Genomic DNA, 21,808 nt, shown 5'->3' with positions numbered 1-21,808 from the left:
CTGGGGAAGGGGCTCAATGGGGCCTCCTCTTGTTCCTGTGTAACGGGCTGGAGAAGGGGCTGAATGAGGCCTTCTCCTGTTCCTGTGTAACGGGCTGGAGAAGGGGCTGAATGGGGCCTCCTCCTGTTCCTGTGTAACAGGCTGGAGAAGGGGCTGAATGGAGCCTCCTCCTGTTCCTGTCTAACAGGCTGGAGAAGGGGCTGAATGGGGCCTCCTCCTGTTCCTGTGTAACAGGCTGGAGAAGGGGCTGAATGGGGCCTTCTCCTGTTCCTGTGTAACAGGCTGTAGAAGTGGCTGATTGGGGCCTCCTGGTCCTGTGTAACGGGCTGGAGAAGGGGCTGAATGGGGCCTCCTCCTGTTCCTGTGTAACAGGCTGGAGAAGGGGCTGAATGGCGCCTCCTCCTGTTCCTGTGTAACAGGCTGGAGAAGGGGCTGAATGGCGCCTTCTCCTGGTCCTGTGTAACGGGCTGGAGAAGGGGATGAATGGGGCCTCCTCCTGTTCCTGTGTAACAGGCTGGAGAAGGGGCTGAATGGGGCCTGCTCCTGTTCCTGTGTAACAGGCTGGAGAAGGGGCTGAATGGGGCCTCCTCCTGTTCCTGTGTAACAGGCTGGAGAAGGGGCTGAATGGGGCCTGCTCCTGTTCCTGTGTAACAGGCTGGAGAAGGGGCTGAATGGGGCCTCCTCCTGTTCCTGTGTAACGGGCTGGAGAAGGGGCTGAATGGGGCCTCCTCCTGTTCCTGTGTAACGGGCTGGAGAAGGGGCTGACTGGGGCCTCCTCCTGTTCCTGTGTAACAGGCTGGAGAAGGGGCTGAATGGGGCCTCCTCCTGTTCCTGTGTAACAGGCTGGAGAAGGGGCTGAATGGGGCCTCCTCCTGTTTCTGTGTAACAGGCTGGAGAAGGGGCTGAATGGGGCCTCCTCCTGTTCCTGTGTAACAGGCTGGAGAAGGGGCTGAATGGGGCCTCCTCCTGTTCCTGTGTAACAAGCTGGAGAAGGGGTTGAATGGGGCCTCCTCCTGTTCCTGTGTAACAGGCTGGAAAAGGGGCTGAATGGGGCCTACTGTTCCTGTGTAACGGGCTGGAGAAGGGGCTGAATGGGGCCTCCTCCTGTTCCTGTGTAACAGGCTGGAGAATGGGCTGAATTGGGCCTCCTGTTCCTGTGTAACGGGCTGGAGAAGGGGCTGAATGGGGCCTGCTCCTGTTCCTGTGTAACAGGCTGGAGAAGGGGCTGAATGGGGCCTCCTCCTGTTCCTGTGTAACGGGCTGGAGAAGGGGCTGAATGGAGCCTCCTCCTGTTCCTGTCTAACAGGCTGGAGAAGGGGCTGAATGGGGCCTCCTCCTGTTCCTGTGTAACAGGCTGGAGAAGGGGCTGAATGGGGCCTCTTCCTGTTCCTGTGTAACAGGCTGTAGAAGGGGCTGAATGGGGCCTCCTGGTCCTGTGTAACGGGCTGGAGAAGGGGCTGAATGGGGCCTCCTCCTGTTCCTGTGTAACAGGCTGGAGAAGGGGCTGAATGCGGCCTCCTCCTGTTCCTGTGTAACAGGCTGGAGAAGGGGCTGAATTGGGCCTTCTCCTGTTCCTGTGTAACAGGCTGGAGAAGGGGCTGAATGGGGCCTCCTCCTGTTCCTGTGTAACAGGCTGGAGAAGGGGCTGAATGGGGCCTCCTCCTGTACCTGTGTAACGGGCTGGAGAAGGGGCTGAATGGGGCCTCCTCCTGTTCCTGTGTAACGGGCTGGAGAAGGGGCTGAATGAGGCCTCCTCCTGTTCCTGTGTAACAGGCTGTAGAAGGGGCTGAATGGGGCCTCCTGGTCCTGTGTAACGGGCTGGAGAAGGGGCTGAATGGGGCCTCCTCCTGTTCCTGTGTAACAGGCTGGAGAAGGGGCTGAATGGCGCCTCCTCCTGTTCCTGTGTAACAGGCTGGAGAAGGGGCTGAATGGGGCCTTCTCCTGGTCCTGTGTAACGGGCTGGAGAAGGGGCTGAATGGGGCCTCCTCCTGTTCCTGTGTAACAGGCTGGAGAAGGGGCTGAATGGGGCCTGCTCCTGTTCCTGTGTAACAGGCTGGAGAAGGGGCTGAATGGGGCATCCTCCTGTTCCTGTGTAACAGGCTGGAGAAGGGGCTGAATGGGGCCTGCTCCTGTTCCTGTGTAACGGGCTGGAGAAGGGGCTGAATGGGGCCTCCTCCTGTTCCTGTGTAACGGGCTGGAGAAGGGGCTGAATGGGGCCTCCTCCTGTTCCTGTGTAACGGGCTGGAGAAGGGGCTGACTGGGGCCTCCTCCTGTTCCTGTGTAACAGGCTGGAGAAGGGGCTGAATGGGGCCTCCTCCTGTTCCTGTGTAACAGGCTGGAGAAGGGGCTGAATGTGGCCTCCTCCTGTTTCTGTGTAACAGGCTGGAGAAGGGGCTGAATGGGGCCTCCTCCTGTTCCTGTGTAACAGGCTGGAGAAGGGGCTGAATGGGGCCTCCTCCTGTTCCTGTGTAACAAGCTGGAGAAGGGGTTGAATGGGGCCTCCTCCTGTTCCTGTGTAACAGGCTGGAAAAGGGGCTGAATGGGGCCTACTGTTCCTGTGTAACGGGCTGGAGAAGGGGCTGAATGGGGCCTCCTCCTGTTCCTGTGTAACAGGCTGGAGAATGGGCTGAATTGGGCCTCCTGTTCCTGTGTAACGGGCTGGAGAAGGGGCTGAAGGGGCCTGCTCCTGTTCCTGTGGAACAGGCTGGAGAAGGGGCTGAATGGGGCCTCCTCCTGTTCCTGTGTAACGGGCTGGAGAAGAGGCTGAATGGGGCCTCCTCCTGTTCCTGTGTAACAGGCTGGAGAAGGGGCTGAATGGGGCCTCCTGCTCCTGTGTAACAGGCTGGGGAAGGGGCTGAATGGGGCCTCCTCCTGTTCCTGTGTTACGGGCTGGAGAAGGGGCTGAATGGGGCCTCCTCCTGTTCCTGTGTAACAGGCTGGAGAAGGGCTGAATGGGGCCTCCTCCTGTTCCTGTGTAACAGGCTGGAGAAGGGGCTGAATGGGGCCTCCTGTTCCTGTGTAACAGGCTGGGGAAGGGGCTGAATGGGGCCTCCTCCTGTTCCTGTGTAACGGGCTGGAGAAGGGGCTGAATGGGGCCTCCTCCTGTTCCTGTGTAACAGGCTGGAGAAGGGGCTGAATGGGGCCTCCTGTTCCTGTGTAACAGGCTGGGGAAGGGGCTGAATGGGGCCTCCTCCTGTTCCTGTGTAACGGGCTGGAGAAGTGGCTGAATGGGGCCTCCTCCTGTTCCTGTGTAACAGGCTGGAGAAGGGGCTGAATGGGGCCTCCTGTTCCTGTGTAACAGGCTGGAGAAGGGGCTGAATGGGGCCTCCTCCTGTTCCTGTGTAACGGGCTGGAGAAGGGGCTGAATGGGGCCTCCTGTTCCTGTGTAACAGGCTGGAGAAGGGGCTGAATGGGGCCTCCTCCTGTTCCTGTGTAACAGGCTGGAGAAGGGGCTGAATGGGGCCTCCTCCTGTTCCTGTGTAACAGGCTGGAGAAGGGGCTGAATGGGCCTCCTACTGTTCCTGTGTAACAGGCTGGAGAAGGGGCTGAATGGGGCCTCTTCCTGTTCCTGTGCAACAGGCTGGAGAAGGGGCTGAATGGGGCCTCCTGTTCCTGTGTAACAGGCTGGAGAAGGGGCTGAATGGGGCCTCCACCTGTTCCTGTGTAACAGGCTGAAGAAGGGGCTGAATGGGGCCTCCTCCTGTTCCTGTGTAACAGGCTGGAGAAGGGGCTGAATGGGGCCTCCTGTTCCTGTGTAACAGGCTGGAGAAGGGGCTGAATGGGGCCTCCTCCTGTTCCTGTGTAACAGGCTGGAGAAGGGGCTGAATGGGGCCTCCTCCTGTTCCTGTGTAACAGGCTGGAGAAGGGGCTGAATGGGGCCTCCTGTTCCTGTGTAACTGGCTGGAGAAGAGGCTGAATGGAGCCTCCTTCTGTTCCTGTGTAACAGTCTGGAGAAGGGGCTGAATGGGGCCTCCTCCTGTTCCTGTGTAACAGACTAGAGAAGGAGCTGAATGGGGCCTCCTCCTGTTCCTGTGTAACAGGCTGGAGAAGGGGCTGACTGGGGTCTCCTCCTGTTCCTGTGTAACAGGCTGGAGAAGGGGCTGAATGGGGCCTCCTCCTGTTCCTGTGTAACAGGCTGGAGAAGGGGCTGACTGGGGCCTCCTCCTGTTCCTGTGTAACAGGCTGGAGAAGGGGCTGAATGGGGCCTCCTGTTCCTGTGTAACAGGCTGGAGAAGGGGCTGAATGGGGCCTCCTGTTCCTGTGTAATGGGCTGGAGAAGGGGCTAAATGGGGCCTCTTCCTGTTCCTGTGTAACAGGCTGGAGAAGGGGCTGAATGGGGCCTCCTCCTGTTCCTGTGTAACAGGCTGGAGAAGGGGCTGACTGGGGCCTCCTCCTGTTCCTGTGTAACAGGCTGGAGAAGGGGCTGAATGGGGCCTCCTGTTCCTGTGTAACAGGCTGGAGAAGGGGCTGAATGGGGCCTCCTTTTCCTGTGTAACGGGCTGAAGAAGGGGCTAAATGGGGCTTCTTCCTGTTCCTGTGTAACAGGCTGGAGAAGGGGTTAAATGGGGCCTCCTCCTGTTCCTGTGTAACAGGCTGGAGAAGGGGCTGAATGGGGCCTACTCCTGTTCCTGTGTAACAGGCTGGAGAAGGGGCTGAATGGGGCCTCTTCCTGTTCCTGTGTAACAGGCTGGAGAAGGGGCTGAATGGGGCCTCCTCCTGTTCCTGTGTAACAGGCTGGAGAAGGGGCTGAATGGGGCCTCCTCCTGTTCCTGTGTAACGGGCTGGAGAAGGGGCTGAATGGAGCCTCCTCCTGTTCCTGTGTAACAGTCTGGAGAAGGGGCTGAATGGGGACTCCTCCTGTTCCTGTGTAACGGGCTGGAGATGGGGCTGAATGGGGCCTCCTCCTGTTCCTGTGTAACAGGCTGGAGAAGTGGCTGAATGGGGCCTCCTGTTCCTGTGTAACAGGCTGGAGAAGGGGCTGAATGGGGCCTCCTCCTGTTCCTGTGTAACAGACTAGAGAAGGGGCTGAATGGGGCCTCCTCCTGTTCCTGTGTAACAGGCTGGAGAAGGGGCTGAATGGGGCCTCCTGTTCCTGTGTAACAGGCTGGAGAAGGGGCTGAATGGGGCCTCCTCCTGTTCCTGTGTAACAGGCTGGAGAAGGGGCTGAATGGGGCCTCCTCCTGTTCCTGTGTAACAGGCTGGAGAAGGGTCTGAATGGGGCCTCCTCCTGTTCCTGTGTAACGGGCTGGAGAAGGGGCTGAATGGGGCCTCCTCCTGTTCCTGTGTAACAGGCTGGAGAAGGGGCTGAATGGGGCCTCCTCCTGTTCCTGTGTAACAGGCTGGAGAAGGGGCTGAATGGGGCCTCCTCCTGAAGGGTTCTATTGATGCTGCTTACTGTTTGCCTCGCTCTCTGTCCCTGATTCCTAGGCTGGCGAAGAATAACCTGACCCGTGCTTGTATAGCCGACCTCCTCTCTGCCATTGGGCAGAACGTCTCGATTGTGGGCCTGAGCTTGAACAGGAACAACCTGGGCGATATCGGGGTGCAGCAACTCGCCGAGGGGTTGCAGTTTCCTGGCTGTAACATTGAGGTCTTACAGTGAGTGTCCGCCCCATCGCCCCCTCTCACTCTGACACCCTAATCACAAACACTGGGTCCACGAGGTGAGGAGTTCCACACCCTCCAGGAGCTTACAGAGATAGGGAGGGTTGTAGGGACTGGAGGAGGTTACAGAGATAGGGAGGGTTGTAGGGACTGGAGGAGGTTACAGAGATAGGGAGGGTTGTAGGGGCTGGAGGCGGTTACAGAGATAAGGGTTGTAGGGACTGGAGGAGGTTACAGAGCTAGGGAGGGTTGTAGGGGCTGGAGGAGGTTACAGAGATAGGGAGGGTTGTAGGGGCTGGAGGCGGTTACAGAGATAAGGAGGGTTCTGGGGCTGGAGGAGGTTACAGAGATAGGGAGGGGTGCAGGGACTGGAGGCGGTTTCAGAGATAAGGAGGGTTGTAGGGACTGGAGGAGGTTACAGAGCTAGGGAGGGTTGTAGGGGCTGGAGGAGGTTACAGAGATAGGGAGGGTTGTAGGGGCTGGAGGCGGTTACGGAGATAAGGAGGGTTGTAGGGACTGGAGGAGGTTACAGAGATAGGTAGGATTGTAGGGGCTGGAGGAGGTTACAGAGATAGGGAGGGTTGTAGGGGCTGGAGGAGGTTACAGAGATAGAGAGGATTGTAGGGACTGGAGGAGGTTACAGAGGTAGGGAGGGTTGTAGGGGCTGGAGGAGGTTACAGAGATAGGGAGGGCTGTCGGGGCTGGAGGAGGTTACAGAGATAGGGGGGGCTGTCGGGGCTGGAGGAGGTTACAGAGATAGGGGGGGCTGGAGGGGGTTACAGAGATAGGGAGGGTTGTAGGGGGCTGGTGGAGGTTACAGAGATAGGGAGGGTTGTAGGGGGCTGGTGGAGGTTACAGAGATAGGGAGGGTTGTAGGGGGCTGGTGGAGGTTAAAGAGATAGGGAGGGTTGTAGTGGCTGGAGGAGGTTACAGTGATAGGATTGTAGGGGCTGGAGGAGGGTACAGAGATAGTGAGAGTTGTAGGGATTAGAGGAGGTTACAGAGATAGGGAGGGTTGTCGGGACTGGAGGAGGTTACAGAGATTGGGAGGGTTGGAGGAGGTTAGAGATGGGGAGGGTTGTAGGGGCTGGAGGAGGTTTCAACGATAGGGAGGGTTGTAGGGGCTGGAGTAGGTTTCAACGATAGGGAGGGTTGTAGGGGCTGGAGGAGGATACAGAGATAGGGAGGGTTGCAAGGGCTGGAGGAGGTTTCAGCGATGGGTTGTAGCGGCTGGAGGAGGTTACAGAGATAGGGAGGGTTGTAGGGACTGGAGGAGATTACTGAGATAGGTAGGGGTGTAGAGGCTGGAGTATGTTACAGCGATAGGGAGGGTTGTAGGGGTTGGAAGAGGTTACAGTGATAGGGAGGGGTGTAGGGGCTGGTGGAGGTTACAGAGATAGGGAGGGTTGTAGGGGCTGGAGGAGGTTACAGAGATAGGGATGGTTGTAGGGCCTGGAGGAGGTTACAGAGATAGGGAGGGTTGTCGGGGCTGGGGGTTACAGAGATAGGGAGGGGTGTAGGGGCTAGAGGAGGTTACAGAGATAGGGAGGGTTGTAGGGGGCTGGAGGAGGTTAGAGAGATAGGGAGGGGGTGTAGGGGCTGGAGGTGTTTAGAGAAATAGGGAGGGTTGTAGGGGCTGGAGGAGGTTACAGAGATAGGGAGGGTTGTAGGGACTGGAGGAGGTTACAGAGATAGGGAGGGTTGTAGGGACTGGAGGAGGTTACAGATAGGGAGGGTTGTAGGGGCTGCAGGAGGTTGCAAAGATAGGGAGGGTTGTAGGGACTGGAGGAGATTACAGAGATATGGAGGTTTGTAGGAACTGGAGGAGGTTACAGAGATAGGGAGGGTTGTAGGGGCTGCAGGAGGTTACAGAGATAGGGAGGGTTGCAAGGGCTGGAGGAGTTTTCAGCGATAGGGAGGGTTGTAGGGATAGAAGGTAGGGGGGTTGTAACTGGAGGAGCATACAGAGAAATGGAGGTGTGTAGGGGCTGGAGGAAGTTACAGAGACAGGGTGGGGTGCAGGGGCTGGAGGAGGCTACAGAGATAGGGAGGGTTGAAGGGGCTGGAGGACGTTATAGAGATAGGGAGGGTTGTAGGGACTGGAGGAGGTGACAGAGATAGGGAGGTTTGTAGGGGCTGGAGGAGGTCACAGAGATAGGCAGGTTTGTAGGGGCTAGAGGAGGATACAGAGATAGGGAGGGTTGCAGGGGCTGGAGGGGGTTATAGAGATTGGGAGGGTTGTAGGGGCTGGAGGAGGTTACAGAGATAGGGAGGGGTGTAGGGGCTGGAGGAGGTTACAGAGAGGGAGGGTTGTAGGGGCTAGAGGAGGCTACAGAGATAGGGAGGGTTGCAAGGGCTGGAGGAGGTTTCAGCGATAGGGTTGTAGCGGCTGGAGGAGGTTACAGAGATAGAGAGGTTTGTCGGGTCTGGAGGGCGTTACAGAGATAGGGAGGGTTGTAGGGACTGGAGGAGGTGACAGAGATAGGGAGGTTTGTAGGGGCTGGAGGAGGTCACAGAAATTGGGAGGGTTGTAGGGGCTGGAGGAGGTTACAGAGATAGGGAGGGTTGTTGGGGCTGGAGGTGGTTACAGAGATTGGGAAGGTTGTAGGGGCTGGAGGAGGTTACAGAGATAGTGAGGGTTGTAGGGGCTGGAGGAGGTTGCAGAGGTAGGGAGGGTTGTAGGGACTGGAGGAGGTTACAGAGATAGGGAGGGTTGTAGGGACTGGAGGAGTTTACAGATAGGGTGGCGTGTAGGGGCTGGAGGAGGTTACAGAGATAGGGAGGGTTGTAGGGGCTGGAGAAGGTTACAGAGATAGGGAGGATTGTAGGGGCTGGAGGAGGTTACAGAGATAGGGATGGTTGTAGGGCCTGGAGGAGGTTACAGAGATAGGGAGGGTTGTCGGGGCTGGAGGTTACAGAGATAGGGAGGGGTGTAGGGGCTAGAGGAGGTTACAGAGATAGGGAGGGTTGTAGGGGGCTGGAGGAGGTTAGAGAGATAGGGAGGGGGTGTAGGGGCTGGAGGTGGTTAGAGAAATAGGGAGGGTTGTAGGGGCTGGAGGAGGTTACAGAGATAGGGAGGGTTGTAGGGACTGGAGGAGGTTACAGAGATAGGGAGGGTTGTAGGGACTGGAGGAGGTTACAGATAGGGAGGGTTGTAGGGGCTGCAGGAGGTTGCAAAGATAGGGAGGGTTGTAGGGACTGGAGGAGATTACAGAGATATGGAGGTTTGTAGGAACTGGAGGAGGTTACAGAGATAGGGAGGGTTGTAGGGGCTGCAGGAGGTTACAGAGATAGGGAGGGTTGCAAGGGCTGGAGGAGTTTTCAGCGATAGGGAGGGTTGTAGGGATTGAAGGTAGGGGGGTTGTAACTGGAGGAGCATACAGAGAAATGGAGGTGTGTAGGGGCTGGAGGAAGTTACAGAGACAGGGTGGGGTGCAGGGGCTGGAGGAGGCTACAGAGATAGGGAGGGTTGAAGGGGCTGGAGGAGGCTACAGAGATAGGGAGGGTTGCAGGGGCTGGAGGGGTTTATAGAGATTGGGAGGGTTGTAGGGGCTGGAGGAGGTTACAGAGCTAGGGAGGGGTGTAGGGGCTGGAGGAGGTTACAGAGAGGGAGTGTTGTAGGGGCTAGAGGAGGCTACAGAGATAGGGTTGCAAGGGCTGGAGGAGTTTTCAGCGATAGGGTTGTAGCGGCTGGAGGAGGTTACAGAGATAGGGAGGGTTGTAGGGACTGGAGGAGGTGACAGAGATAGGGAGGTTTGTAGGGGCTGGAGGAGGTCACAGAAATTGGGAGGGTTGTAGGGGCTGGAGGAGGTCACAGATCGGGAGGGTTGTAGGGGCTGGAGGAGGTTACAGAGATAGGGAGGGGTGTAGGGGCTGGAGGAGGTTTCAGAGATAGGGAGGGGGTGTAGGGGCTGGAGGAGGTTACAGAGAGAGGGAGGGGTGTAGGGGCTGGAGGAGGTTCCAGAGACAGGGAGGGGTGTAGGGGCTGGAGGAGGTGACAGAGATAGGGAGGGTTGTAGGGGCTGGAGGAGGTTACAGAGACAGGGAGGGGTGTAGGGGCTGGAGGAGGTGACAGAGATAGGGAGGGGTGTAGGGGGCAGGAGGAATGTTACAGAGATAGGGAGGGTTGTAGGGACTGGAGGAGGCTACAGAGACAGGGAGGGTTGTAGGGACTGGAGGAGGTGACAGAGATAGGGAGGGTTGCAAGGGCTGGAGGAGGTTTCAACGATAGGGTTGTAGCGGCTGGAGGAGGTTACAGAGATAGAGAGGTTTGTCGGGTCTGGAGGACGTTATAGAGATAGGGAGGGTTGTAGGGACTGGAGGAGGTGACAGTGATAGGGAGGTTTGTAGGGGCTGGAGGAGGTCACAGAGATAGGCAGGGTTGTAGGGGCTAGAGGAGGATACAGAGATAGGGAGGGTTGCAGGGGCTCGAGGGGGTTATAGAGATTGGGAGGGTTGTAGGGGCTGGAGGAGGTTACAGAGATAGGGAGGGGTGTAGGGGCTGGAGGAGGTTACAGAGAGGGAGGGTTGTAGGGGCTAGAGGAGGCTACAGAGATAGGGAGGGTTGCAAGGGCTGGAGGAGGTTTCAGCGATAGGGTTGTAGCGGCTGGAGGAGGTTACAGAGATAGAGAGCTTTGTCGGGTCTGGAGGACGTTACAGAGATAGGGAGGGTTGTAGGGACTGGAGGAGGTGACAGAGATAGGGAGGTTTGTAGGGGCTGGAGGAGGTCACAGAAATTGGGAGGGTTGTAGGGGCTGGAGGAGGTCACAGATAGGGAGGGTTGTAGGGGCTGGAGGAGGTTACAGAGATAGGGAGGGTTGTTGGGGCTGGAGGTGGTTACAGAGATTGGGAAGGTTGTAGGGGCTGGAGGAGGTTACAGAGATAGTGAGGGTTGTAGGGGCTGGAGGAGGTTACAGAGGTAGGCAGGGTTGTAGGGACTGGAGGAGGTTACAGAGATAGGGAGGGTTGTAGGGACTGGAGGAGTTTACAGATAGGGTGGCGTGTAGGGGCTGGAGGAGGTTACAGAGATAGGGAGGGTTGTAGGGGCTGGAGAAGGTTACAGAGATAGGGAGGATTGTAGGGACAGGAGGAGGTTCCAGAGATAGGGAGGGTTGCAGGGACTGGAGGAGGTTACAGAGGTAGGGAGGGGTGTAGGGGGCAGTAGGAATGTTACAGAGATAGGGAGGGTTGTAGGGACTGGAGGAGGCATCAGAGACAGGGAGGGTTGTAGGGGTTTGGAGGAGGTTACAGAGATAGGGAGGGTTGTCGGGGCTGGAGGAGGTTACAGGGATATGGAGGGTTGCAGGGCCTGGAGGAGGTTACAGAGATAGGGAGGGTTGTATGGGCTGGAGGAGGTTACAGAGATAGGGAGGGTTGTAGGGACTGGAGGAGATTACAGAGACAGGGTGGGTTGTAGGGGCTGGAGGGGGTTACAGAGTTTGGGAGGGTTGTAGGGGCTGGAGTAGGTTACAGAGATAGGGAGGGGTGTAGGGGCTGGAGCAGGTTACAGAGATAGGGAGGGTTGTATGGGCTGGAGGAGGCTACAGAGATAGGGAGGGCTGCAAGGGCTGGAGGAGTTTTCAGCGATAGGGAGGGTTGTAGGGATTGAAGGTAGGGGGTTGTAACTGGAGGAGGATACAGAGAAATGGAGGTGTGTAGGGGCTGGAGGATGTTACAGAGACAGGGTGAGGTGTAGGGGCTGGAGGAGGCTGCAGATATAGGGAGGGTTGTAGGGTCTAGAGGAGGTTACAGAGATAGACAGGGTTGTAGGGGCTAGAGGAGGCTACAGAGATAGGGAGGGTTGCAGGGGCTGGAGGGGGTTATAGAGATTGGGAGGGTTGTAGGGGCTGGAGGAGGTTACAGAGATAGGGAGGGGTGTAGGGGCTGGAGGAGGTTACATAGAGGGAGGGTTGTAGGGGCTAGAGGAGGTTACAGAGATAGGGAGGGTTGTAGGGGCTAGAAAAGGCTACAGAGATAGGGAGGGTTGCAAGGGCTGGAGGACGTTTCAGCGATAGGGTTGTAGCGGCTGGAGGAGGTTACAGAGATAGAGAGGTTTGTCGGGTCTGGAGGACGTTACAGAGATAGGGAGGGTTGTACGGACTGGAGGAGGTGACAGAGATAGGGAGGGGTGTAGAGGCTGGAGTATGTTACAGAGATAGGGAGGGTTGTAGGGGTTGGAAGAGGTTACAGTGATAGGGAGGGGTGTAGGGGCTGGAGGAGGTTACAGAGATAGGGAGGGTTGTAGGGGCTGGAGGAGGTTACAGAGATAGGGAGGGTTGTAGGGGCTGGAGGAGGTTACAGAGATAGGGAGGGTTGTAGGGCCTGGAGGAGGTTACAGAGATAAGGAGGGTGGTCGGGGCTGCAGGAGATTACAGAGATAGGGAGGGTTGTAGGGCCTGGAGGAGGTTACAGAGATAGGGAGGGTTGTGGGGGCTGGAGGTGGTTACAGAGATAGGGAGGGTTGTAGTGCCTGGAGGAGGTTACAGAGATAGGGAGGGCCGTAGGGCCTGGAGGACGTTACAGAGATAGGGAGGGTTGTAGGGCCTGGAGGAGGTTACTGAGACAGGGAGGGTTGTAGGGGCTGGAGGATGGTACAGAGATAGGGAGGGTTGTAGGGACTGGGGGAGGTTACAGAGATAGGGAGGGGTGTAGGGGGATGGAGGAGGTTACAGAGATAGGGAGGGTTGTAGGGGCTGGAGGAGTTTACAGAGATAGGGAGGGTTGTAGGGGCTGGAGGAGGTTACAGAGATAGGGAGGGTTGTAGGGCCTGGAGGAGGTTACAGAGATAGGGAGGGTGGTCGAGGCTGCAGGAGATTACAGAGATAGGGAGGGTTGTAGGGCCTGGAGGAAGTTACAGAGATAGGGAGGGTTGTCGGGGCTGGAGGTTACAGAGATAGGGAGTGTTGTAGGGACTGGAGGAGGTTACAGAGATAGGGAGGGGTGTAGGGGGCTGGAGGAGGTTACAGAGATAGGGAGGGTTGTGCGGGCTGGAGGTGGTTACAGAGATAGGGAGGGGTGTAGGGGGTTGGAGGAGGTTACAGAGATAGGGAGGGTTGTAGGGGGCTGGAGGAGGTTACAGAGATAGGGAGGGGTGTAGGTGCTGGAGGAGGTTACAGAGATAGGGAGGGTTGTAGGGGCTGGAGGAGGTTACAGAGATAGGGAGGGTTGTAGGGGCTGGAGGAGGTTACAGAGATAGGGAGGGTGGTCGGGCTGCGGGAGATTACAGAGATAGGGAGGGTTGTAGGGCCTGGAGGAGGTTACAGAGATAGGGAGGGTTGTCGGGGCTGGAGGTTACAGAGATAGGGAGGGGTGTAGGGGCTGGAGGAGGTTACAGAGATAAGGAGGGTTGTAGGGAGCTGGAAGTGGTTAGAGAGATAGGGAGGGGTGTAGGGGCTGGAGGTGGTTACAGAGATAGGGAGGGTTGTAGGGGCTGGAGGAGGTTACAGAGATAGGGAGGGTTGTAGGGACTGGAGGAGGTTACAGAGATAGGGAGGGTTGTAGGGACTGGAGGAGGTTACAGATAGGGAGGGGTGTAGGGGGCTGGAGGAGGTTACAGAGATAGGGAGGGTTGTAGGGGCTGGAGGAGGTTACAGAAATAGGGATCGTTGTAGGGGGCTGGAGGAGGTTAGAGAGATAGGGAGGGGGTGTAGGGGCTGGAGGTGGTTACAGAGATAGTGAGGGTTGCAGGGGCTGGAGGAGGTTACAGGGATAGGGAGGGTTGTAGGGGGCTGGAGGAGGTTACAGAAATAGGGAGGTGTGTAGGTGCTGGAGGAGGTTACAGAGATAGGGAGGGTTGTAGGGGCTGGAGGAGGTTACAGAGATAGGGAGGGGTGTAGAGGCTGGAGTATGTTACAGAGATAGGGAGGGTTGTAGGGGTTGGAAGAGGTTACAGTGATAGGGAGGGGTGTAGGGGCTGGAGGAGGTTACAGAGATAGGGAGGGTTGTAGGGGCTGGAGGAGGTTACAGAGATAGGGAGGGTTGTAGGGGCTGGAGGAGGTTACAGAGATAGGGAGGGTTGTAGGGCCTGGAGGAGGTTACAGAGATAGGGAGGGTGGTCGAGGCTGCAGGAGATTACAGAGATAGGGAGGGTTGTAGGGCCTGGAGGAAGTTACAGAGATAGGGAGGGTTGTCGGGGCTGGAGGTTACAGAGATAGGGAGTGTTGTAGGGACTGGAGGAGGTTACAGAGATAGGGAGGGGTGTAGGGGGCTGGAGGAGGTTACAGAGATAGGGAGGGTTGTGCGGGCTGGAGGTGGTTACAGAGATAGGGAGGGGTGTAGGGGGTTGGAGGAGGTTACAGAGATAGGGAGGGTTGTAGGGGGCTGGAGGAGGTTACAGAGATAGGGAGGGGTGTAGGTGCTGGAGGAGGTTACAGAGATAGGGAGGGTTGTAGGGGCTGGAGGAGGTTACAGAGATAGGGAGGGTTGTAGGGGCTGGAGGAGGTTACAGAGATAGGGAGGGTGGTCGGGCTGCGGGAGATTACAGAGATAGGGAGGGTTGTAGGGCCTGGAGGAGGTTACAGAGATAGGGAGGGTTGTCGGGGCTGGAGGTTACAGAGATAGGGAGGGGTGTAGGGGCTGGAGGAGGTTACAGAGATAAGGAGGGTTGTAGGGGGCTGGAAGTGGTTAGAGAGATAGGGAGGGGTGTAGGGGCTGGAGGTGGTTACAGAGATAGGGAGGGTTGTAGGGGCTGGAGGAGGTTACAGAGATAGGGAGGGTTGTAGGGACTGGAGGAGGTTACAGAGATAGGGAGGGTTGTAGGGACTGGAGGAGGTTACAGATAGGGAGGGGTGTAGGGGGCTGGAGGAGGTTACAGAGATAGGGAGGGTTGTAGGGGCTGGAGGAGGTTACAGAAATAGGGATCGTTGTAGGGGGCTGGAGGAGGTTAGAGAGATAGGGAGGGGGTGTAGGGGCTGGAGGTGGTTACAGAGATAGTGAGGGTTGCAGGGGCTGGAGGAGGTTACAGGGATAGGGAGGGTTGTAGGGGGCTGGAGGAGGTTACAGAAATAGGGAGGTGTGTAGGTGCTGGAGGAGGTTACAGAGATAGGGAGGGTTGTAGGGGCTGGAGGAGGTTACAGAGATAGGGAGGGGTGTAGAGGCTGGAGTATGTTACAGAGATAGGGAGGGTTGTAGGGGTTGGAAGAGGTTACAGTGATAGGGAGGGGTGTAGGGGCTGGAGGAGGTTACAGAGATAGGGAGGGTTGTAGGGGCTGGAGGAGGTTACAGAGATAGGGAGGGTTGTAGGGGCTGGAGGAGGTTACAGAGATAGGGAGGGTTGTAGGGCCTGGAGGAGGTTACAGAGATAGGGAGGGTGGTCGGGGCTGCAGGAGATTACAGAGATAGGGAGGGGTGTAGGGGCTGGAGGAGGTTACAGAGATAAGGAGGGTTGTAGGGGGCTGGAAGAGGTTAGAGAGATAGGGAGGGGGTGTAGGGGCTGCAGGTGGTTACAGAGATAGGGAGGGTTGTAGGGACTGGAGGAGGTTACAGAGATAGGGAGGGTTGTAGGGACTGGAGGAGGTTACAGATAGGGAGGGGTGTAGGGGGCTGGAGGAGGTTACAGAGATAGGGAGGGTTGTAGGGGCTGGAGGAGGTTACAGAGATAGGGATGGTTGTAGGGGGCTGGAGGAGGTTAGAGAGATTGGGAGGGGGTGCAGGGGCTGGAGGTGGTTACAGAGATAGTGAGGGTTGCAGGGGCTGGAGGAGGTTACAGAGATAGGGAGGGTTGAAGGGGCTGGAGGAGGTTAGAGAGATAGGGAGGGTTGTAGGGGCTGGAGGAGGTTTCAGAGATAGGGAGGGTTGTAGGGGGCTGGAGGAGGTTACAGAGATAGGGAGGGGGTGTAGGGGCTGGAGGTGGTTACAGAGACAGGGAGGGTTGTAGGGCGTTGGAGGAGGTTACAGAGATAGGGAGGGGCTGGAGGGGGTTACAGAGATAGGGAGGGGGTGTAGGTGCTGGAGGTGGATACAGAGATAGTGAGGGTTGTAGGGGCTGTAGGAGGTTACAGAGATAGGGAGGGTTGTCGGGGGCTGGAGGAGGTTTCAGAGATGGGGAGGGTTGTAGGGCCTGGAGGAGGTCACAGAAATTGGGAGGGTTGTAGGGGCTGGAGGAGGTAACAGATAGGGAGGGTTGTAGGGGCTGGAGGAGGTTACAGAGATAGGGAGGGTTGTAGGGGTTGGAGGAGGTTACAGAGATATGGAGGGTTGTAGGGACTGGAGGAGTTTACAGATAGGGAGGGGTGTAGGGGCTGGAGGAGGTTATAGAGATTGGGAGGGTTGTAGGGGCTGGAGGAGGTTACAGAGATAGGGAGGGGTGTAGGGGCTGGAGGAGGTTACAGAGAGGGAGGGTTGTATAGGCTAGAGGAGGTTACAGAGATAGGGAGGGTTGTAGGGGCTAGAGGAGGTTCCAGAGATAGGGAGGGTTGCAAGGGCTGGAGGAGGTTACAGAGACAGGGAGGGTTGTAGGGACTGGAGGAGGTGACAGAGATAGGGAGGTTTGTAGGGGCTGGAGGAGGTCACAGAAATTGGGAGGGTTGTAGGGGCTGGAGGAGGTCACAGATAGGGAAGGTTGTAGGGGCTTGAGGAGGTTACAGAGATAGGGAGGGTTGTTGTGGCTGGAGGTGGTTACAGAGATAGGGAAGGTTGTAGGGGCTGGAGGAGGTTACAGAGATACGGAGGGTTGTAGGGGCTGGAGGAGGTTACAGAGATAGGGAGGGTTGTAGGGACTGGAGGAGGTTACAGTGATAGGGAGGGTTGTAGGGGCTGCAGGAGGTTACAAAGATAGGGACGGTGGTCGGGGCTGCAGGAGATTACAGAGATAGGGATGGTTGTAGGGCCTGGAGGAGGTTACAGAGATAGGGAGGGTGGTCGGGGCTGCAGGAGATTACAGAGATAGGGAGGGGTGTCGGGGCTGGAGGAGGTTACAGAGATAAGGAGGGTTGTAGGGTGCTGGAAGAGGTTAGAGAGATAGGGAGGGTGTGTAGGGGCTGCAGGTGGTTACAGAGATCAGGAGGGTTGTAGGGACTGGAGGAGGTTACAGAGATAGGGAGGGTTGTAGGGACTGGAGGAGGTTACAGAGATAGGGAGGGGTGTAAGGGGCTGGAGGAGGTTACAGAGATAGGGAGGGTTGTAGGGACTGGAGGAGGTTACAGAGACAGGGAGGGTTGTAGGGGGTTGGAGGAGGTTACAGAGATAGGGAGGGTTGTCGGGGTTGGAGAGGTTACAGAGATAGGGAGGGTTGCAGGGCCTGGAGGAGGTTACAGAGATAGGGAGGGTTGTAGGGGCTGGAGGAGGTTACAGAGATAGGGAGGGTTGTAGGGACTGGAGGAGGTTACAGAGATAGGGAGGGTTGTAGGGACTGGAGGAGGTTACAGTGATAGGGAGGGTTGTAGGGGCTGGAGGAGGTTACAAAGATAGGGAGGGTTGTAGGGACTGGAGGAGGTTACATAGATAGGGAGGGTTGTAGGGACTGGAGGAGGTTACAGAGATAGGGAGGGGTTTAGGGGGCAGTAGGAGGTTACAGAGATAGGGAGGGTTGTAGGGACTGGAGGAGGTTACAGAGACAGGGAGGGTTGTAGGGGGTTGGAGGAGGTTACAGAGATAGGGAGGGTTGTCGGGGTTGGAGAGGTTACAGAGATAGGGAGGGTTGCAGGGCCTGGAGGAGGTTACAGAGATAGGGAGGGTTGTAGGGGCTGGAGGAGGTTACAGAGATAGAGTTGTCGGGGCTGGAGGAGATTACAGAGATAGAGTTGTCGGGGCTGGAGGAGATTACAGAGATAGGGAGGGTTGTAGGGCCTGGAGGAGGTTGCAGAGATAGGGAGGTTTGTCGGGGCTGGAGGTTACAGAGATAGGGAGGGGTGTAGGGGCTGGAGGAGGTTACAGAGATAGGGAGGGTTGTAGGGGGCTGGAAGAGGTTAGAGAGATAGGGAGGGGGTGTAGGGGCTGGAGGTGGTTACAGATAGGGAGGGTTGTAGGGGCTGGAGGAGGGTCCAGAGATAGGGAGGGTTGTAGGGGCTGGAGGAGGTTACAGAGATTGGGCTGTTGGGGCTGGAGGAGGTTACAGAGATAGGGAGGGTTGTAGGGGCTGGAGGAGGTGACAGAGATAGGGAGGGGTGTAGGGTTGGAGGAGGTGACAGATAGGGAGGGTGTAGGGGTTGGAGGAGGTTACAGTGATAGGGAGGGGTGTTGGGGCTGGAGGAGGTTACAGAGATAGGGAGGGTTGTAGGGGCTGGAGGAGGTGACAGAGATTGGGAGGGTTGTAGTGGCTGGAGGAGGTTACAGAGATTGGGAGGGATGTAGGAGTTGGGGAGGAGAGGGCTGGGTCTCTGCGTGTCTATGCTCCCTCTCTCCCTCCCCCTTTCCCTTTGGCTCTCCCTCCCTCCTCTCTCCCTCCCTCCCTCCCCCGCTCCCTCCCTCCCCATCTCTCCTCCTCCTCTCTCCCTCCCTCCCTCCCCCGCTCCCTCCCTCCCCATCTCTCCTCCCTCCCCCCTCTCTCTCTCTCTCACCCCCTCTCCCTCCCTCCCTCCCCCCTCTCCCTCTCCCTCTCCCTCTCTCTCTCCCCCTCTCCCTCCCTCTCCCTCCCTCTCTCCCCCCCCGCTCCCTCTCTCCCTCCCCCCTCTCCCTCCCTCTCCCTCTCTCCCTCCCTCCCTCCCCCCCGCTCCCTCTCTCCCTCACCCCCGCTCCCTCTCTCCTCCCCTTCCCCTCCTCCCTCACTCTCTCCCTCTCTCCCTCCCTCCCTCTCCCTCTCTCCCTCCTCCCCTCTTCTCCCTCTCCCTCTCCTCTCCCCCCTCCCTCCTCCCCTCTCCTCTCCCGTCTCCCTCTCCTCTCCCCCTCTCCCCTCTCCTCTCCCTCCTCTCCCTCCCTCTCCCCCTCCCTCTCCCCCTCCTCTCTCCCCCTCCTCTCTCCCCTCTCCCTCTCCTCCCTCCCTCCCCTCTCTCTCTCCCCCTCTCCTCTCCCTCTCTCCCTCTCCCCCTCTCCCTCCTCCCCTCTCTCTCTCTCCCCCCTCCCTCTCCTCCCCTCTCCCTCTCTCTCCCCCTCTCTCCCCTCTCTCTCTCCCCCCTCCCTCCCTCCCCCCCCTCCCTCCCTCCCCTCCCTCTCTCACCCCCTCTCTCTCTCTCCCCCTCCCTCCCCCCCCCTCCCTCCCCCCCTCTCTCTCCCCCTCTTCCCCCCCTCCTCTCTCTTCCCCTCTCCCTCTCTCCCCGTCTCCCTCTCTCCCCCCCTCTCCCTCCCCCTCCCTCTCCCTCCCCCTCTCTCTCCCTCTCCCTCCCCCCTCTCCCCTCCTTCCTCCCCCTCTCTCTCACCGTCTCCCTCTCTCTCCCCCTCTCCTCCTCCCCCTCTCCCTCCCTCCCCTCTCCCCCTCTCTCTCTCCCCCTCTCCCCTCTCTCCCCTCTCCCCCTCTCCCTCCCTCCCTCCCCCTCTCTCTCCCCTCTCTCCCTCCCCCCCTCTCTCCCTCCCCCCCTCTCTCTCTCCCCTTCTCCCCTCTCCCCTCCCCCCCTCCCTCCCTCCCCCTCCCTCTCTCGCCCCCTCTCCCTCTCTCCCTCCCCCCTCCTCTCTCTCTCCCCCTCTCTCTCTCTCCCCCTCTCTCTCTCTCCCCCCTCTCCCTCCCCCTCTCTCTCTCTCCCCCTCTCCTCCCTCCCCCTCTCTCTCTCTCCCCCCTCACTCCTCTCTCCCCCCCTCTCTCTCCCCCTCTCCCTCTCTCCCCGTCTCCCTCTCTCCCCCTCTCCCTCCCTCTCGCTCTCTCTCCCCCCGTCCCTCTCCCTCCCCTCTCCCTCTCTCTCCGCCCCTCCCTCCCTCCCTCTCTCTCCCCCTCTCCCTCCCTCTCTCTCTCCCTCCCTCCCCCTCTCCCTCTCCCTCTCCCTCCCTCTCCCTCTCCCTCTCCCTCTCTCCCCGTCTCCCTCTCTCCCCCCCCTCTCCCTCCCCTCCGCTCTCTCTCCCCCCGTCCCTCTCCCTCCCCTCTCCCCTCTCTCTCCGCCCCTCCTCCCTCCCTCTCTCTCTCCCCCTCTCCCTCCCTCTCTCTCTCCCTCCCTCCCCCTCTCCCTCTCCCTCCCCCTCTCCCTCCCTCTCTCTCCCTCTCCCTCCCCTCTCCCCTCCCTCTCCCTCTCCCTCCCCCTCCACCTCTCCCTCCCCCTCTCCCCTCCCCCTCCACCTCTCCCTCCCCCCTCTCCCTCCCCCTCTCTCTCCCCTCCCTCCCCCTCTCCCTCTCTCTCCCCCTCTCCCTCCCCCTCTCCCTCCCCCTCCCCCTCTCCCTCCCCCTCTCCCTCCCCCTCTCTCTCCCCCTCTCCCTCCCCTCTCCCTCCCTCTCCCTCCCCCTCTCCCTCTCTCTCCGCCCCTCCCTCCCCCTCCCTCCCCCTCCCTCTCTCTCCCCCTCCCCCTCTCCCTCCCTCTCCCTCCCCCTCTCTCTCCCTCTCCCTCCCCCTCTCTCTCCCCCTCTCCCTCCCCCTCTCCCCCTCTCCCTCTCTCTCCCCCTCTCCCTCCCTCTCTCTCCCTCCTCCTCTCCATCCCTCTCCCTCCCTCTCTCTCCCTCCCTCCCCCCTCTCTCCCCCCTCCCTCTCCATCCCTCTCTCTCCCTCTCTCTCCCTCCCTCCCTCTCCCTCCCTCTCTCTCGCTCCCCTCTGAAAGTCTGCCTTTGGTCCGCAGGCTGGACGGGAACCGGCTGACCGAGGCGTGTGCCCAGGGCCTGAGTAACTTACTGGAGTCGCTGCACAAACTCAGCTGGTTGATCCTGGACAGGAACCAGCTGGGAGACGCGGGACTCCGCAAACTCAGCATCGGGATCAGGAAGAGTAAGATTCGCAAACTCGGGTGAGTTGAGTGAGTGAGTTTGTCCTCCTGCTCCTCGAGCCTACCCCCTTCCCTCCCTCACCCTGCCCCTCGATCCTCCCTCCCTCCCTCACCCTGCCCCATGACCTTCACCCAGCCCCTCGACCCTACCCCGTTCCCTCCCTCACTTTGTGCCTCAACCCTACCCCGTTCCCTCCCTCACTTTGCCCCTCGGCCCTACCCCGTTCCCTCCCTCACTTTGCCCCTCGACCCTTCCTCCTTCCCTCCCTCACCCTGCCCCTCGACCCTTCCCCCTTTCCTCCATTACCCTGCTGATTTGCTCCCCTTCTCCATCCCGCTCTGATTCGCTCCCCCTCTCCTCCACCCCGCTCTGATTCACTCCCCCTCGCTCTGATTCACTCCCCCTCTCCTCCACCCCGCTCTGATTCACTCCCCCTCTCCTCCACCCCGCTCTGATTCGTTCCCCCTCCCCTCCACCCCGCTCTGATTCACTCCCCCTCTCCTCCACCCCGCTCTGATTCGTTCCCTCTCTCCTCCACCCCGCTCTGATTCGCTCCCTCTCTCCTCCACCCTGCTCTGATTCGCTCCCTCTCTCCTCCACCCTGCTCTGATTCGATCCCTCTCTCCTCCACCCCGCTCTGATTCGCTCCCTCTCTCCTCCACCCCGCTCTGGTTCGCTCCCTCTCTCCTCCACCCCGCTCTGATTCGCTTCCTCTCTCCTCCACCCTGCTCTGATTCGCTCCCTCTCACCTCCACCCCGCTCTGATTCGCTCCCTCTCTCCTTCACCTCGCTGATTAGATCCCTCTCTCCTCCACCCTGCTCTGATTCGCTCCCTCTCTCCTCCACCCCGCTCTGATTCGATCCCTCTCTCCTCCACCCCGCTCTGATTCGCTCCCTCTCTCCTCCACCCCGCTCTGGTTCGCTCCCTCTCTCCTCCACCCCGCTCTGATTCGCTTCCTCTCTCCTCCACCCCGCTCTGATTCACTCCCTCTCTCCTCCACCCCGCTCTGATTCGCTCCCTCTCTCCTTCACCTCGCTGATTAGCTCCCTCTCTCCTCCACCCCGCTCTGATTCGCTCCCTCTCTCCTCCACCCCGCTCTGGTTCGCTCCCTCTCTCCTCCACCCCACTCTGATTCGCTCCCTCTCTCCTCCACCCCGCTCTGATTCGCTCTCTCTCTCCTCCACCCCGCTCTGATTCGCTCCCTCTCTCCTCCACCCTGCTCTGATTCGCTCCCTCTCTCATCCACCCCGCTCTGATTCGCTCCCTCTCTCCTCCACCTCGCCCTGATTCGCTCCCTCTCTCCTCCACCCCACTCTGATTCGCTCCCTCTCTCCTCCACCCCGCTCTGATTCGTTCCCTCTCTCCTCCACCCCGCTCTGATTCGCTTCGTCCCTCTCTCCACCCCGCTGTGATTCGCTCCCTCTCTCCTCCAC

At 59.0% G+C, this 21,808-nt stretch overlaps 1 protein-coding gene across 3 annotated transcripts in view; it reads left to right on the top strand.

Moving 5' to 3' along the window:
* Positions 1–21,808, top strand: part of LOC140411551 (NACHT, LRR and PYD domains-containing protein 3-like) — a 109,760-nt gene that overhangs the window by 35,105 nt on the left and 52,847 nt on the right. For 2 of the 3 annotated variants that reach the window (XM_072500633.1, XM_072500632.1), the window contains 2 exons: positions 5,428–5,598; positions 20,230–20,394. In XM_072500633.1, the coding sequence (XP_072356734.1) occupies positions 5,428–5,598; positions 20,230–20,394 (336 nt within the window). Of the gene's footprint in view, positions 1–5,427; positions 5,599–20,229; positions 20,395–21,808 lie in introns of those variants that run through there. The other variant, XR_011940861.1, reaches the window with a different exon arrangement.

The sequence above is a fragment of the Scyliorhinus torazame genome, chromosome 4, assembly GCF_047496885.1.
Source record: "Scyliorhinus torazame isolate Kashiwa2021f chromosome 4, sScyTor2.1, whole genome shotgun sequence".
Classification (NCBI taxonomy): domain Eukaryota; kingdom Metazoa; phylum Chordata; class Chondrichthyes; order Carcharhiniformes; family Scyliorhinidae; genus Scyliorhinus; species Scyliorhinus torazame.
Note: the sequence above shows the minus strand (reverse complement) of the source record. Positions and strands in the feature narration are given on the sequence as shown.